At 41.2% G+C, this 14,670-nt stretch overlaps 2 protein-coding genes across 3 annotated transcripts in view; one reads left to right on the top strand and one right to left on the bottom strand.

Annotated features, from left to right (window-relative positions):
* Positions 1-2,194: 2,194 nt before the first annotated feature.
* Positions 2,195-12,250, top strand: map2k4b (mitogen-activated protein kinase kinase 4b). 2 transcript variants are annotated; one of them, XM_029455896.1, is made up of 14 exons: positions 2,195-2,229; positions 2,316-2,578; positions 4,264-4,299; positions 5,168-5,200; positions 6,242-6,344; positions 6,699-6,873; positions 7,048-7,167; positions 7,309-7,428; positions 7,521-7,572; positions 7,736-7,863; positions 8,333-8,410; positions 8,510-8,658; positions 8,765-8,810; positions 9,574-12,250. In XM_029455896.1, exons 1-14 carry the CDS (start codon positions 2,210-2,212, stop codon positions 9,685-9,687), a joined length of 1,437 nt encoding a protein of 478 aa, XP_029311756.1. In that variant the 5' UTR covers positions 2,195-2,209; the 3' UTR covers positions 9,688-12,250. The 2 variants fall into 2 exon arrangements, with proteins under 2 accessions (XP_029311756.1, XP_029311757.1); XM_029455897.1 differs by lacking the exon at positions 5,168-5,200.
* myocd (myocardin) overlaps positions 12,248-14,670 on the bottom strand; it is a 107,311-nt gene continuing 104,888 nt past the window's right edge. The window contains 1 exon segment of the mRNA XM_029455876.1: positions 12,248-14,667. Within this exon segment, the coding sequence (XP_029311736.1) occupies positions 14,051-14,667 (617 nt within the window). The 3' untranslated portion in view covers positions 12,248-14,050.

The raw sequence follows: 14,670 nt of genomic DNA, 5'->3' as shown, positions 1-14,670 counted from the left end.
AGTGCTCTAATACTACGTGATAAATAGTTTGTTGATCATATTGTGTATTATTATTAGTAAAAAGTACGATATTTGTATATGGGGGGTTGAAAAGTCATAAAGTAATCTTAACTAAAGGCCCTGTCACACATATCCGTATGACAGAAACGTATTCCGGCGCATACTAAAATTTGTCAGAGTCCAAATACGTCCAACTTTTCATCGGATCAGATCGGAAAAGTGAACATATACAGATACGCATGTCTAACCTATTGATAGCGCATCACTTACTTATACAAAATGTATCAGACGAATACCCAACGAATGCATAACGTATACAAAAATATGCCATATACAAAATATCGGCAACACGCTGGTTTACGTAGATATAAGGTAAGGTATAAGTAGTGTTCGTTAAGAGCTCACTGTGTTACGCTGGGGTGCGTTGTTGAACGCTGATGTTTTGAGTATGTTCAAAATTACCGGACGTACCCAACGTGTGCTTCATAAGATATGCAGACGTTACATTACGTTAGACATACGTGAATACTTGCCTACGTAAATACCTACGTGAATACCTACGTGACTACGTTAGAGGTACGTTAGATATAGGCTACGTCGACTGACGGTGAATCCTACAGCCAATTTATTGATGAGTGGATACTCTATTCCTACCCTATGTTAAGATTATGCCTGACGACGGAGTAACTTATTAAACGTGGTTCTACAGTACAGCTAGCGTTCAGCATTCTAGCTGTTCTCCAGCATCAGCATGACGTGAACCAGATGGCACTTTTCCAGCTCCGTTGGCCAGACGCTGATACGCTATCAATGTTAGACATACGTATAATAATTTGTTTTGTATTCGTTATGTTTGCGTCAGCTACAATACCGCTACAACACCGCTGTGGAAATGTTGGACGTATTTGGATTCTGACAAATTTTGAGCTACCTTTCATATACGTCGGCATATGTTTCTGCGTCTGGCGTGTTTGCCGTATCGTCTGCGTCCTTCAAACGATCACAACTTACCCTTAATTTATATCAGCCTATTGCCGATATTTCGTATGCGCCGGTATACATTTCTGTCATATGGACATATGTGACAGGGCCGTTAGTCAATGTACTAGCTTTTTCTGGAGCTTTCAATTGCATCTCAGTCTTCATCTGCAGACGGAGTTACCGAGGCTTTGACATGTAGGTAGTTGCAGTGGCGTAGCTAGGCCTATTTTAGGTGGGCTTCAGACAGATGGTGTGTTTAAGAGTGGATAGGCATTTTTTTCATCTTAAAGCGCACCAGATTTACGCGAATGTACTTTCTTTTGGCCTTTTGTCCTATTATAAATTGGTGTCAGTTTTCTCCAATCATTCAATGTTTTTATGACAATAAATTAAAAGAAGAAAATATGTCTGTTGCTTTGTAGTTATTGCCATCTCAGCTTCTTTTTTAATAATGTTTTATTATTATTTTCACAGTTGCAAGTACCATCAACAATAAGGGCAAACATTCTTGTATTTTCACCCCAACCCCATGGGCTCACAGAGATGAGCAAGTATAAGATTAGTAAGAAACAACTATGAATTCGCATCTAAATGAAAAAAACTGGGATTCCCGGCTCATGCTCATTTTTGAAGAATAAAGTTTTCAAAATGAAAATATTTCACTTAAAATTGGTTATGGTATTTTTTATACTTCCCAAGACCACAAAGTTCTATTAGATCTAGCATCTTCATTATTTTGCTCTCAAAGTGCACCAGATGCATACAATTCACTTTAAAATGTTAAACAAATTCTGCCCTTGGGAGCATGCCCCCGGACCCCACTAGAAGATGTGAAGTCCACCCTACTCCTAAGACATGTCAACATGACTAAGGCCAGGTAACATGGACCTGGTTAACATGACTAATATATTGACGACGCAACCAGCACAAAACACTATGGGTGTGTAGTGGCTTTGCTCAGTGCAAAACTCCCAGACTTACTTATCCATCATCATGCCATCTGAGTTCCTTTAATGGTAATTGTACTAATATGCAGGTGCACACAGCTCCACCTCACCTCTGGGCTAAGCCCACCCAAACTTGAAAACCTAGCTACGCCCCTGTGTAGTTGTATAGCACTCTCTTACTTAGCCATGAGTGGGACATTGAGTTGATACACTATAGACAACATGTATATAGAGTCTATATAGATTTTTTCCTCAGCCACCCCAACGTAGGACTTGGGAATATGATGAGATACAGAGGGAGGTATAAAATGTAGAGAGTGTGCTGATTTGCAAAAGTGATAGAAATAAGTCAAATATTGCGTTGTGAAGTCGTGATATTTCCGACAGGCTTGAAGGCAGCAGCGGCACAGACGTGGCCGTGGTGCAGCTGATGCGTTCAGTGGCGCAGTGTCCCGTCTGGAGCTTTCGGAGAGACGGGGCGAAGTTTCACTCTGTACTGCAGCCTCAGTGCTGCTGCACACCGGAATTCAACACAACAATGGCGTCTCCCTGTCCTGACAGCAACTCCACAAACTCCAGCAAAAGCAGCAACATCGTCGGATCTACGTCGCACCATTTTCAGCAGCAGACACAGAGCAGCAGCATGCAAGGTAGGCGGCATGGCCTTTATTTAACATGTTTCTATTCCTACTGAACACTCTGGACTGAAGAGGAAAAGGTAGCTTGTAGCTTACCAGAAGCAGAAAAAACCCATAGTCAAATTAGACAGAATAATTAAAACTTTCCGGTCTCAATTTTCAAAATAAGATCTTCGTTGTTGTCCATAGTACATACTATTTAATATTTAATTGTTTATGTTTTCACTACTTTGAGTTGGTTATATCAAGTGTTGTAAATTGAGCTTAAATTATTTATTGTTATTAGAAAATGTAGTGGGCTAATTGTGGATGAGCACTACCAATCCTAAAAAGTCTCTTCAATTAATCTGTGGTATGTTGTTGACAAATACTGATAGTCCTGTTTAGTAGCCACTTCTGGCACTAGTGTTACACAATGCTGACATGATATGAATAGTACATGTAAAAGTATTGTTTGGAATTAAATACTTATCATTATCATTATCATTATTATTATTGATATTATTTTCAATGTAGTGTCGTTAGCTGGTTGTCAAGCTATACGCATTTATTTTGAAAACTGAATTGCTTTAGTTTCCGCAGACGCTGACGCTTTCTTTGCCGAGCTTTCTGTATTTACACAGCTACCAAGTTAGCAGTGATGTTTATCTACTGAACCGACAGGACTGTAGCGTTTCATTCCTTCAGTCCGTCATTTGCAATAAAACCTCAATCACACATGTGTGACATCGTAAATATGCATTCAATAAATGCATATCCCCCGATATGATTAGCACAAGGCTGCCACAAGTGACGTTAGCATAAGGCCTACACCGAGGTATTTCTCTCTGTAAGCCAGGCCACTGTCTGAATGCACCTCTGTCTGTGGCAAATCAATTATACAACTATGACAGTTAAAGTTAAATGTAATGATTATTATATTCAGAACTTTTAAACGTTGTTGATGTATTTGTTTCAGTCGACTGACAACGTCACGGAAGTACTTCTGGTTTAGTAACGTTAGCCTAAGTTGTTGCTTCCGTCGAGATTTCAGCCCGTTAGCTAATGTGAGCCAGTTATAATGTGTTGGCATCAAAGAAACTGCTACTGAAACATGTCTACCGTTTGTTAACGTGATTATAGCAGGTCTGGACATTTCAACCCAGCCCAATGTTAGACTCTTGATTCTAAATTCTAAATTGAGTCTAAACTTTAAATTCAGTAGGCTATCGGACGGAAAGCCTGTGGCTCGCTAAGAATAGATTTTGCATATTTCATTCACAAATGTGTAAGACAAGATGATTTAAGATACATCACTGCCCGCTTATAAAAACATGGCAAAGCAGCTTCCAGTGCCAGCTAAAGCAGATGACTGTGCCATGTAACGCGGGCTCATATTCAATGTGTAATGTTACTTCTAAACTTTTGTAAGCCGTCACAATCACAGCTAGCACGGTGGTAAACCGGTTTACATGCAGTAAGTAGGTGTGTATGTGGTGTGCTGTCTGAAAGGAGGGAAAACAGGTAGTCGGGAAGGGTTGGTGTCCGATAATGGACGTGGTGATGCTAGCGTTAGCTGCTGCTGTATTCCCGTTGACTTTGTGCACCCGTAATTTACAGCAGTAGTCATGTTCCAGTGGCCAACACATGTGAGAGGTAACTTTATTTCTTACTTTGTGGCAGTTTCTAGAATCAAATGTTTTTTCTAAACCTTACAGAAACCAACACCTGCTGGAGATGTCAAAATGAAACAGGTATTTACATTACGTGTTATTTAACGAGGTTTTAATCTACTGTTGGGGTTAATATGTGTTATTTAATTAGGTTTAAATAGGCTGTTGCCGTTATGAGTTATTTTACTAGGTTTTAATCTGCTGTTGGGATATTATGTGTTTACATTGTGTTTTGTCAGCACATCTTGGGAAAGAGATTCCTTGAAATGTTCCCTCTCCACCTTCTTCTGTTGACTTCTGTTGCTTCTGTCTTCTTTTTTTTCATTCTTATATTTTTATCCACTTGTCTGCATGTTTTTAATCATGTTTCAATATGCCATATACCAATTCTCACTGGCATATGCCACTGCTGATTATGGTATGTAACTGCTAGGTGCCACTTGTGAACATCTTATGTTCTACATATAGATTGACATGTTCCAGGAACAGCATTGCCATGTATGAAGCATAGCGTTAGCATGCTATATGTCTGTGGAGAGTGGTAGAGGCCAGTGGAACACGATATGTCTTACGTCAGAAGAACAGCAGCAGCCAGTGGTCAACTGATCAAACGCATAGAATTGGCATGTGGCGCAAAACAAGAGTGGAAAACCATCAGCCACTTTCGATCTCGGTGTAATGTGAAAACAGCAAAAAAGACAACTGTAGGGGGTCACAGAAGAGATGAAGAAAAGCAATCAAATAGTCATTTTAATACGTTCTGCTATAGGGTTAGCATTGACTAAACCTGGTGTTCCGCATTATTGCAGGGTTCGGGTACACTGAAGCAGACCCACCGACATGTGGTGCTTCTTTTACCGTTCAAAGTCACCTGCCCTGTATTGAATAGTCACTCACACATAAAATAAACCATAAGAAAATGTAGTAAAATGTGTTTTCTTTACTTCAGGGTTTCAGTTAAGACTGCCTGGAGTGTCCCAAAGTAAGCAATAGACTTGCACACAAAGCACCCCGTCCTCTCTGTCTCTCTCTGGGTTCACCTCAGTAGTCTTAAGTGGTTTCCTTTCCTCACTCACTTTCATTGAGTTGTATTTCTTCTCAATCATTGGCTGACGTCTGGGCGCGCTGCTGCCTAGTGATTGGTCAGCGTTGTTATTGCGTTCATCATGCTCATATTTCATTGGATAACATTGGTTAAAAGGAAGCCACTGTATACTATTGAACCAGCCTGTGTGATGCTCTGGTAGCTGGCGAGTCTGTCCACTGTGTTAACTGTCACAAATGCAGTTATGGCCAAGAGAGATTAATTTGCACTGGCTTAAAAGTTAAGGGATGTGTTTGGTTGAACAGGGCATGGCAAAGATAACTCAACACTTAAATTCAGCACTTTACATAGACCCCCAGTTACAGTGTATTCTGGAGATGTGCATACAGGTGATGGACACTGTGGACTTGAATTGGAATCAAGTGCTATCTAAGTGTTGGTTCACGTTGATATCTTAGGAACTGTTCAGGGTTTGGACAGGGATTTCCAATATCAGTACATCCTGCAGTAAGACCATGTGGCCTCTAATGCAGCAACAACAATTCCAATAAGTTAAATAAATGTATTTTTGGGATGAAAAGGTGTCCTATACAGCTAAAGGAACTGGTGCAGTATCTGAGCATTGGGAACCCCTGCACATCTGGGCACTTTGCTTGTGTTCAAAATGCATTGTGTGCTTCCTCTGATAACCCAAAGGTCACAGCCTGGATCTTATAATCATGTTAATGCCACAGCAGTTTTTCTCCTCACCACTTTCCACTTGAATTGCACAAAAAAAGACCAATAATGTGCTGGTTCCTGGGTCGTATAAATGGTTTTGTGGCATGAATCCCTTAACATTGCACACCCTGTCAAGGCTTCTCTCAAGTGTGTGGAGACAGAGGACACTGAGGTGAGGACACACTGTGTCTGAAGTTCACACGGTGTGGTGTGCATGTTGAGGGAATCTGGATCGTTTTCTCTCTTTGTCCTTCGAAGGTAAACGTAAAGCTCTGAAGCTGAATTTCGCCAACCCTCCAGTGAAACCAGCCTCCAGGCTCCCGCTCCATCCAACGCCGCCCTCTTTCCAGAACCCTCACATGTGAGTACGTTTATATTTTCCATCTGGTCCAGTTTCTCCTGTAGTTCAGCAGGCCTGAGGAACAAAGGTAGGAAGGCAGGAAGTGATTGACGGCAGCCTCCCTCATTGGCCAATTTACTTTCTGTTTCCCGCCTACCTTTGTACTTTTAAATCAGCTTCCCCAAAATTCCACTCTCATTAAAGAGTCTGATCACATAAGAAAGCCCAGATTACAAAGCCACTTCATGGAACCTTTAAGTGTTTCACAGAAGTTTGAGTGAAATTTATCATATCCACATTAATCTATAATGCATAATCCTTTCTCTTTCTCTTTCTTATATGTTACCTCGTCCAATCCTGTCTTATCCCGTCCAGAGAACGACTGCGGACACACAGTATCGAGTCGTCGGGGAAGCTGAAAATCTCTCCGGAGCAGCATTGTGACTTCACAGCAGAGGACCTCAGGGACCTCGGGGAGATCGGGCGCGGGGCGTATGGCTCTGTCAACAAGATGGTCCACAAACCCACTGGCCAGATCATGGCTGTCAAGGTGAGCCACAGACAGACTCTAAGTGTACGTGCTGACGTGCTGACGTGCTGACTGTCTGTCTGTCTGTCTGTCTGTCTGTCTGTCTGTCTGACAGACAGACAGACTCTAAGTGTAAGTGCTGATGGAGAGGCAGACAGACCTTGAAAAGTGACAGTCTGTGTGTGTGTGTCACAGAGGATCCGCTCCACTGTGGATGAGAAGGAGCAGAAGCAGCTGCTGATGGATCTGGACGTGGTGATGAGGAGTAGTGACTGTCCCTACATTGTTCAGTTCTACGGCGCTCTCTTCAGAGAGGTCTGAAAACTGTCTGACCTGCCTTTTAATGTGGACTGTTTACTATGTAGCAGTACTAATATATAGACTCTAATATTCATATCATCACGATACACTGATCAGATCTGGTGGAGCTTGTTGTAACGTCTGACTTTGTTTCAGGGGGACTGTTGGATTTGTATGGAACTTATGGCTACCTCATTAGACAAATTCTACAAATATGTATATTGTGCATTAGATGACGTCATTCCAGAGGAAATATTAGGCAAAATAACATTAGCGGTGAGTGGAAGACTCACTTATAGTTCATACATTTTGATTTCACACCATGACAACATGGAAACAGGAGTGATTTTTTGTTTTGTCTTCAACAGACCGTTAAAGCACTGAACCACTTAAAAGAAAACTTGAAAATAATTCACAGAGGTAAGTCTTTACATAATTAATTACAAAGGTATTTAATGTCAGCACAATATTGTGGCTATTGAAAAACAATAACACATTCTATTAATAGCTTTTTTTTGCCTTCAAAACCTTGGATCAATTCTGTCAATGTTTCTCAGTATGACATCGTCTCTTTGTATCATAGACATCAAACCTTCCAACATTCTAATGGACCGAACTGGTAATATCAAGCTGTGTGACTTTGGTATCAGCGGTCAGCTGGTGGACTCCATAGCCAAGACCAGAGACGCTGGCTGCAGGCCTTACATGGCGGTAAGCATGGAAGTAATGATACTGCATGCTCTGTAATCTGCATACATCTGACTCACTGAAAGCCAAATGCTTTCCTTTAGGTCTGCAGAACTCTCGGGGAATAAAAAAAGATTAAGGGATTTGATTTATCTCTTTCATCAAAAGAAGGCCAGTTAGACATGCATATATTCAGATGTGTGACAAATGAAAAGAAACAACCAGAATTGTCATTGACAAAAGAGTTTGAATCACATCCGTTTTTCCATGACAAAAACAGAATGTCCGTACGCTCGTTCCAAAAATCATCTGCATGTTGAGTTCTCAGTGAACGATGGTTTTAATGTAAACTGTAAATGCTACCGTGGCCTTGTACCATATGATATCTGTCTGTTTTCAGTTTGTCTGTGGAATACACTCAAGCTCTACCTGATTTCAGGCTCTGCTCAGTTTTTGACCCTGACCTTTGACATCTCATTTTGTCGTGTTTCAGCCGGAGAGGATCGACCCCAGTGCTTCCAGACAAGGCTACGATGTTCGCTCTGACGTGTGGAGCTTGGGAATCACCCTGGTAAGACCGATTATGTTGTCAGCTTTAACATGAAATCTTCTCTTTATGTCTGAGAACGTTGGAAGCGACAGAACTATTGCAGTTTGTGTTTGCTTTCAGTATGAGCTGGCCACAGGAAGGTTCCCTTACCCCAAGTGGAACAGTGTATTTGATCAGCTGACACAGGTGGTGAAAGGTGAGCCTCCACACCTCAGCAACTCAGAGGATAGGCAGTTCTCCCCCAAGTTCATCAACTGTGTTAACCTCTGGTGAGCCCCATTACGCCCAGTCACACATACAGTCAGTAAAGTATCACAGGCTGATCTGTGGTCAGTGTGTGAAATACTTTAAACACTTTGTTCTCTTACTGTGCAGCCTTACGAAGGATGAATCGAAACGGCCAAAGTACAAGGAGCTTCTGGTAAGATCTTTACTTCCTGTCTCAGGACCATGATCACATGGTACGGAGCACTAACAGAACATACGATATTAACAAAACGATGACACACGGCGAGGCTAAAGTACAACAACTGTTACCTACACAAAGGAAGGACTCTCTTCAAAAAGGCTCAAACAAAACACATTTAAATAACCTCTCTATAATGCTTACATTCTTCCACTGCAGAGCACGAGCTCATGTTGGGACTCTCCATGGTTCTGGAAAAGGCTGTGAATTGACTTTACAGAGTGTGTTATGGAGATGTGACACACTTTTATAGCTTACATAAATCATCGACACACTGTGACCCTTGGGTCGACGAGGGACATTTGGGGATAATTCACTTTAATAACATTATTTATGTTTCTGTGTCAGTAGCTCAATTCGGTTTGACTTACAAATCAATGGAAGGGACTTTATGTGCTGCACTAACGAAATACGTGTGTTTAAACAATGGATAAAATGACCGGCTCGTAGTGACGACCCCGCAGAGAATGATCAGCTGTCTGCTCGTCCCATTTTAGCCTCTTTCAGCCATGAACAAGCCGCTGTACACGTCAACATAGTGAAGCAATCTTATCAAGCTCAGGAGTTGCTAGTGACCATAGCAAGGCTAAATATCTTCTGCCAAATGAAATGTTTTTCATACCTCTAACATGTGTGTTTGTGTTAAACGTGTGTAGAATTATTTATCTTATAAAACAAAAGTCACACATCAGCCTGAAGCTCACTTTCTTTCCTCCAGAAACATCCCTTCATTCTGATGTATGAAGAGCGTTTCGTGGACGTCGCCAGTTACGTTTGTCGCATCCTGGATCAGTTCCCCACCTCTCCGATCTCTCCTATGTACGTGGACTGATTGAGATTAGGAAGGGGGGGGGGGGGGACTTTGCGATGCAACGCTTGACATCTTAGCCCTCAGAGTTACGTAGCATCACCTGTTTTATTCACACGTTCCAAAGAACAAAGGAACTAAGTCAATGAGAATTGTTACCTCCCGTCACCTCGAACACATCTTCAGCCGGAATAACTTGAAGACGGTGTCTTTGAGAAATGCAATGCATCTTTTTATGTGGGGAAATATAAATAGAGTATGTATGTATGTATACTGTATACATACATACATACTTGACGTCATACACAAATACAAAATCTACCAAATAAAATGTTGATCAATGACACACATGTATGAACACACATTGCCACCTGTTTGATTGTACATTGTGGCCTGTATGTATGCTGATAGAGCTACACACACACCTTCACACAGTTTGTTGTGCGCACATTCACTCATGGTAAATGTGTGTGCTAAAGTGTTTATCTGTGGAGAACTCATGGATTCAGTAGTGTGGCTTTACTTTACGTCTTTTTCTTTTTCTTTCTTCAATATGCGGTCTGTGAGTTTGTCCCGACACATGATTAGGACCTGTACATTTGTCACACCCGATGTTGGCCACAGTTTGTACCTTTTCATGTGTTATCATCACGTTTCAGTCACGGAGTTAAGCTGAAATTACTAAACCCAGAAGATCATTTAACAAGACTTATCGCTGTTTTGAAAGTTATTTTTGCAGAATTGCCTCTTTTGTCTGTCTGGATCAAACTATATTTTGTCCACCGCTCAGTAAAAAAACCCAACTCAACCCGTTTCCAGATTTCAAAAAAAAAAAAAAAATGAATCATGTTATCTTTTCTCTTTCAGAAGAACCGATGTTTAGCTGTGTCACTCAAACCTAATGACAGTACAGAAGACACACACACACTGGGGCTGTTTCAATGCTCCATCGTCTGATGTAAAGTTCCTTTAGGACGTTATGTCCACTGATGTCAATGTGTATGTAAATAGTACATTTAATCTGCTGATCCGGCAGGTTCTGCTCGACAGTTGAGGCTCATCCCAAAACACACGGATGATCAAATCAAAGGGTGCAGAATGAAAGTGTGTGTTTGAGTGTGAGAATGAGTCCTCTTGCTCCTCAGCAGCCTGCCGTAGCACTGTACAGTTAAACTCTTCCACACTGATCACACATCCACCATGCTGCCATAGAAAGGCAAACAGTAGTGACAACTTTTGCTTCTATATGACACAATGTCCACTTGTGTAGCGACTACACAGGAGAGGAAGATCTCTCCTCACATGCTTCCTGCTCTGTATGGACTCGGCAGGTCTCTCGCACTGATGATAGAAAGTTTCCCACACCAAACCGTGAATTACGCTCGGGATAGTCTGAAACGCACACGTCTTCTTCCACGCTGCTGATAAACAGTTGCCAGGTGATGGAGACCATGGAGATCCACACGTCTAACAGTAAAGTGGGAGTCGGTGGTGAAAACATCACACAACTTTTAGCGAGCTTCTTAACCAAACTAATGAATTACTTGAAGAGGCAAGGATGGCATTATTTATCTTCTCTTTTCTGTCAACGCATGACATTAATGTGACATTGAATATTGCCGGCCTTGTCTTTTAACCAAATGCTAATAATGTAAAGTCATTTAATGTAACATAGCCTCTGCAATAATAAGCCAAGAAGAATGCAGTGACTTCAGTCCACTTTTACTTTGAGTCTGTTGGAGTGTTACTATTAGTGTTACTCTTCTGGCTTCATGAGAAACAACATTTATTTTCAACATTGATGGACATTGCTATTTTTGGCTTTTTTTTCCCCCACTGTACGCTTTAATACATTTGGTTTCAATACATTAAAGGTATTGCCATACTCAATGGGCCACTCCAGTAATTTTAGTATTGTACTTTCATAAAGTTTGGAAACTTGCAGACAAATTAAAGAAAGAATAGTCAGAAGGCTGAGATGTCCTGATCTTTAGTCCTTCGTACGGAGTAAGCTTCCAAACCAAAAAGAGTAACCCGGATGACATCATCCTCCAGAGCCACAGAAGTAATGATGGACCAGTAAATTGACCTGAGTTTCCCTTTACATTTGATTTAAAATTCTATGAAATAGGCGGCTACAGATGTCGGCCATGTTGGAAAATGGCCACCATCATCGGGATGTGTTGGGAGTTTGGAGGTCGCTCGTTAAAAACCGACTTGTTGAAATTGGCGCTTATTAAAGGGTAAAACATTACAACCAAGTGAGTGGAGATGCAGACATTATCCTCTACACTTTAAATGGAGAATGTCTCCTATTCCTATCTGTCTCCACATCTGTTCTTCTCTCATGGGAAACATTTCCAGGCAGTGAACTCACCACTGGAGAATATGAATCTCCAGGGTACTTGTTGTATAAATTGCAATTTACTAGAATGTTCATATTAGATTATAAGATATTAAGGGCAATGAATATTATATTGTATCTTTATCGAGGGTTACAAATAAAGTTCCCATGGAAAATATTGGAAACCTTTATTGTGTGCTTCTTGTGAATTGGACATGAATAAAAAAGTAACTGCAGAAATGATTTTGCTGTGATAAGTTTATTGCTCTTCTTTCTGTAGTATACAGGGATGCAGGCAAATACTGTTTTTTTATTACAATAGTAAAGCAAGCCAGCAGATATTCTTACAGCAGAAGACAGGAAGTGAAGAATATCAGCTTTGTCATATATTCAAGATGGGCATTCGTAGCCTACATGTAACCACAGAACCCATTTAACAGGTGCAACACTTCATAAGTACCAGGAAAAAGGCAACATTTGGTCTGAACAGAACAGTGAGACCCAGGTTTACAGACATCATACATGTGTTGGCCACTTAAAGCAAACTTTTGGCATTTTGGGAAGTATATTTATCTGCTTTCTTGCTGGTAGTTAGATGAGATATCGTTTAAGTTTGTACATGTGTGAAGCAGAGATAATTGCCGACCAAAACTAAAAGGTTTAAAGGTGTGTTAGTGTAACTGGTGTGTGTGTAGGCTGGCTCCGTGTTAATATGCAGTATTCACAGTAAAGATCTGAATATATTACATTTTCCTATTCACAAGTGCTAATGATGGACATGTCCACTTCGTAGGATTCTTTAAAGAAAAGTGATTTAAGAAAGCATGGCTTTTCGATGTGGCTCTTTCACTTTGTATCACATTTTCAAGAGAATTGATTTAGCAAGAAATGTCCGCGGTCAAAATGGCAGCACTGGAATTTCCCCGTTAAATCAAAGAGCCCCAATCTAGCAAGGAATGTCAGTATAAATACAGGATCAAGTATAAATATAAAAACACAAAATAAATAACTGGCCTGGGAATAGAAAGGGTGAAATTTGTAAGGACAAATAGAGATGACGTATTTTTCATTAACATTCGCCTGAAAAACTGATTTTGTTGGAGCTTTCTATATTAATATCTGTCAACAGCTTTCATGGAATAAGAAATTAATAATACAATGTAAAGGGGAAACCTGTATAAAACTAAATAGTAATAAAAAGTTGCAAAAATGGCACAGTTTGTCTGGTGATTAAAACCGATAAGACCAAAGGTTTTTCAAAGACATTAATTTCTCTCCATATTCTGTGGATTAATACGCCAAATAGTGAGAAAATTTGTATTAAAAAAAGATCCTTCAAAGGAATGACAACCATTTCTACACACGTATTGGAAGCTCAAGCAAACTGTGACAAAAGTGTATTCAGCTCGAGGTGCACAGTGAGATCATTTTGTCATATTTACATCATATGATGAACTGATTACATTAATAATCTGGATTTGTGGTTTGTGTCTCTCCCACACTGACAAAATATGCAGACGTCAACTTGTCTCCGTCAGTACAGATAGTTAAGATATTTACAAAATGGCCGCAATAAGCAATCTAATTCACCTTGTAAATCTTTTCATGTCTTTTCCAGTAATACAAACAGACTCAGAAAATATACAATGATTGTCAAAATGTGTCTTCAAGTCCAGGTGGTGTAACACTGATATTGCATAAAGTGTTGGTATAAAGCATGTAATCATGTAATCCGTTATCTAGACAATCCTTCATGTGTCCACTGTCAGACGTATTGCCATTTGTGCACATCGTCGTCCAAAAAAGACAAAGATTATGTCAAAAAAGCGCACAGTCTTTCAGGATTCTGGGTATGATGACAACACGAGAACCTCATATCTGAGAAGTGGAACAAATAAGTCAAAATATCATTCTGTAGTCTTTGAATGTTGGCTAAAAGTGCTTCATGTCACATCCCACTGTATTATAAAAGAGGCACATTGTGGCACTTGGACTGAAGCTGAAGTCAATCGTTCTTTGGTATGGTCATAGCACGTGTAGCTTTCACCAGTGCTCCAGGTGAAGGTCCATGGCAGAGTTCAAGTTAATGTCTGTGACATCCAGGAACTCTGTGTTGAAGATGTTGGGACCACTGGGTGGAGCAATACTGAAGGCCGTGGCCGAGCTGGGAGGCGTCAGGTCCAGCCACTCCATCGTCTCCCACGGCGTCTCGCTGAAAGTCATGCTGACCATCCCCTGCACCTCGGAGACGGCGGACATCTTGGTGCTGATGGGTGACAGAGGGGTGTCTATCAGATCTCTGTTGGTCACAAGTTTGTCCTGCTGGGCATGGTGAGGGTGGTGGTGGTGGTTGTGGGGGCTGCCGTACCCTTCGCCTTCTCTGTTCCCTTCATCTTCCTGCCCCCCGTCCTCGCTAGCCATTTTAAGAAGGGTCACCTCCCCTCCTCGGACAATAGGACCTCCCAGCAGATTCTCTAAGTGGCTCTCAGTGATGTGATTGGCAGAGTGGTCGTAAGGGAGCTGGGTGGGGGACAGGTGTTCGTAGTGTCTGTGGAACCTCGGGATGAGGAGGCCGGGACACCCTGGGGACACAGTAATGTGAGGCACAACTTTGGTTACAGAGGCCCTCTCCCTCTCTTCTCTGGCGTTAGCTGGCATCTCTT

The sequence above is a fragment of the Cottoperca gobio genome, chromosome 19 (assembly GCF_900634415.1).
Source record: "Cottoperca gobio chromosome 19, fCotGob3.1, whole genome shotgun sequence".
Classification (NCBI taxonomy): Eukaryota; Metazoa; Chordata; class Actinopteri; order Perciformes; family Bovichtidae; genus Cottoperca; species Cottoperca gobio.
This window is presented reverse-complemented; position numbering and strand designations above follow the sequence as displayed.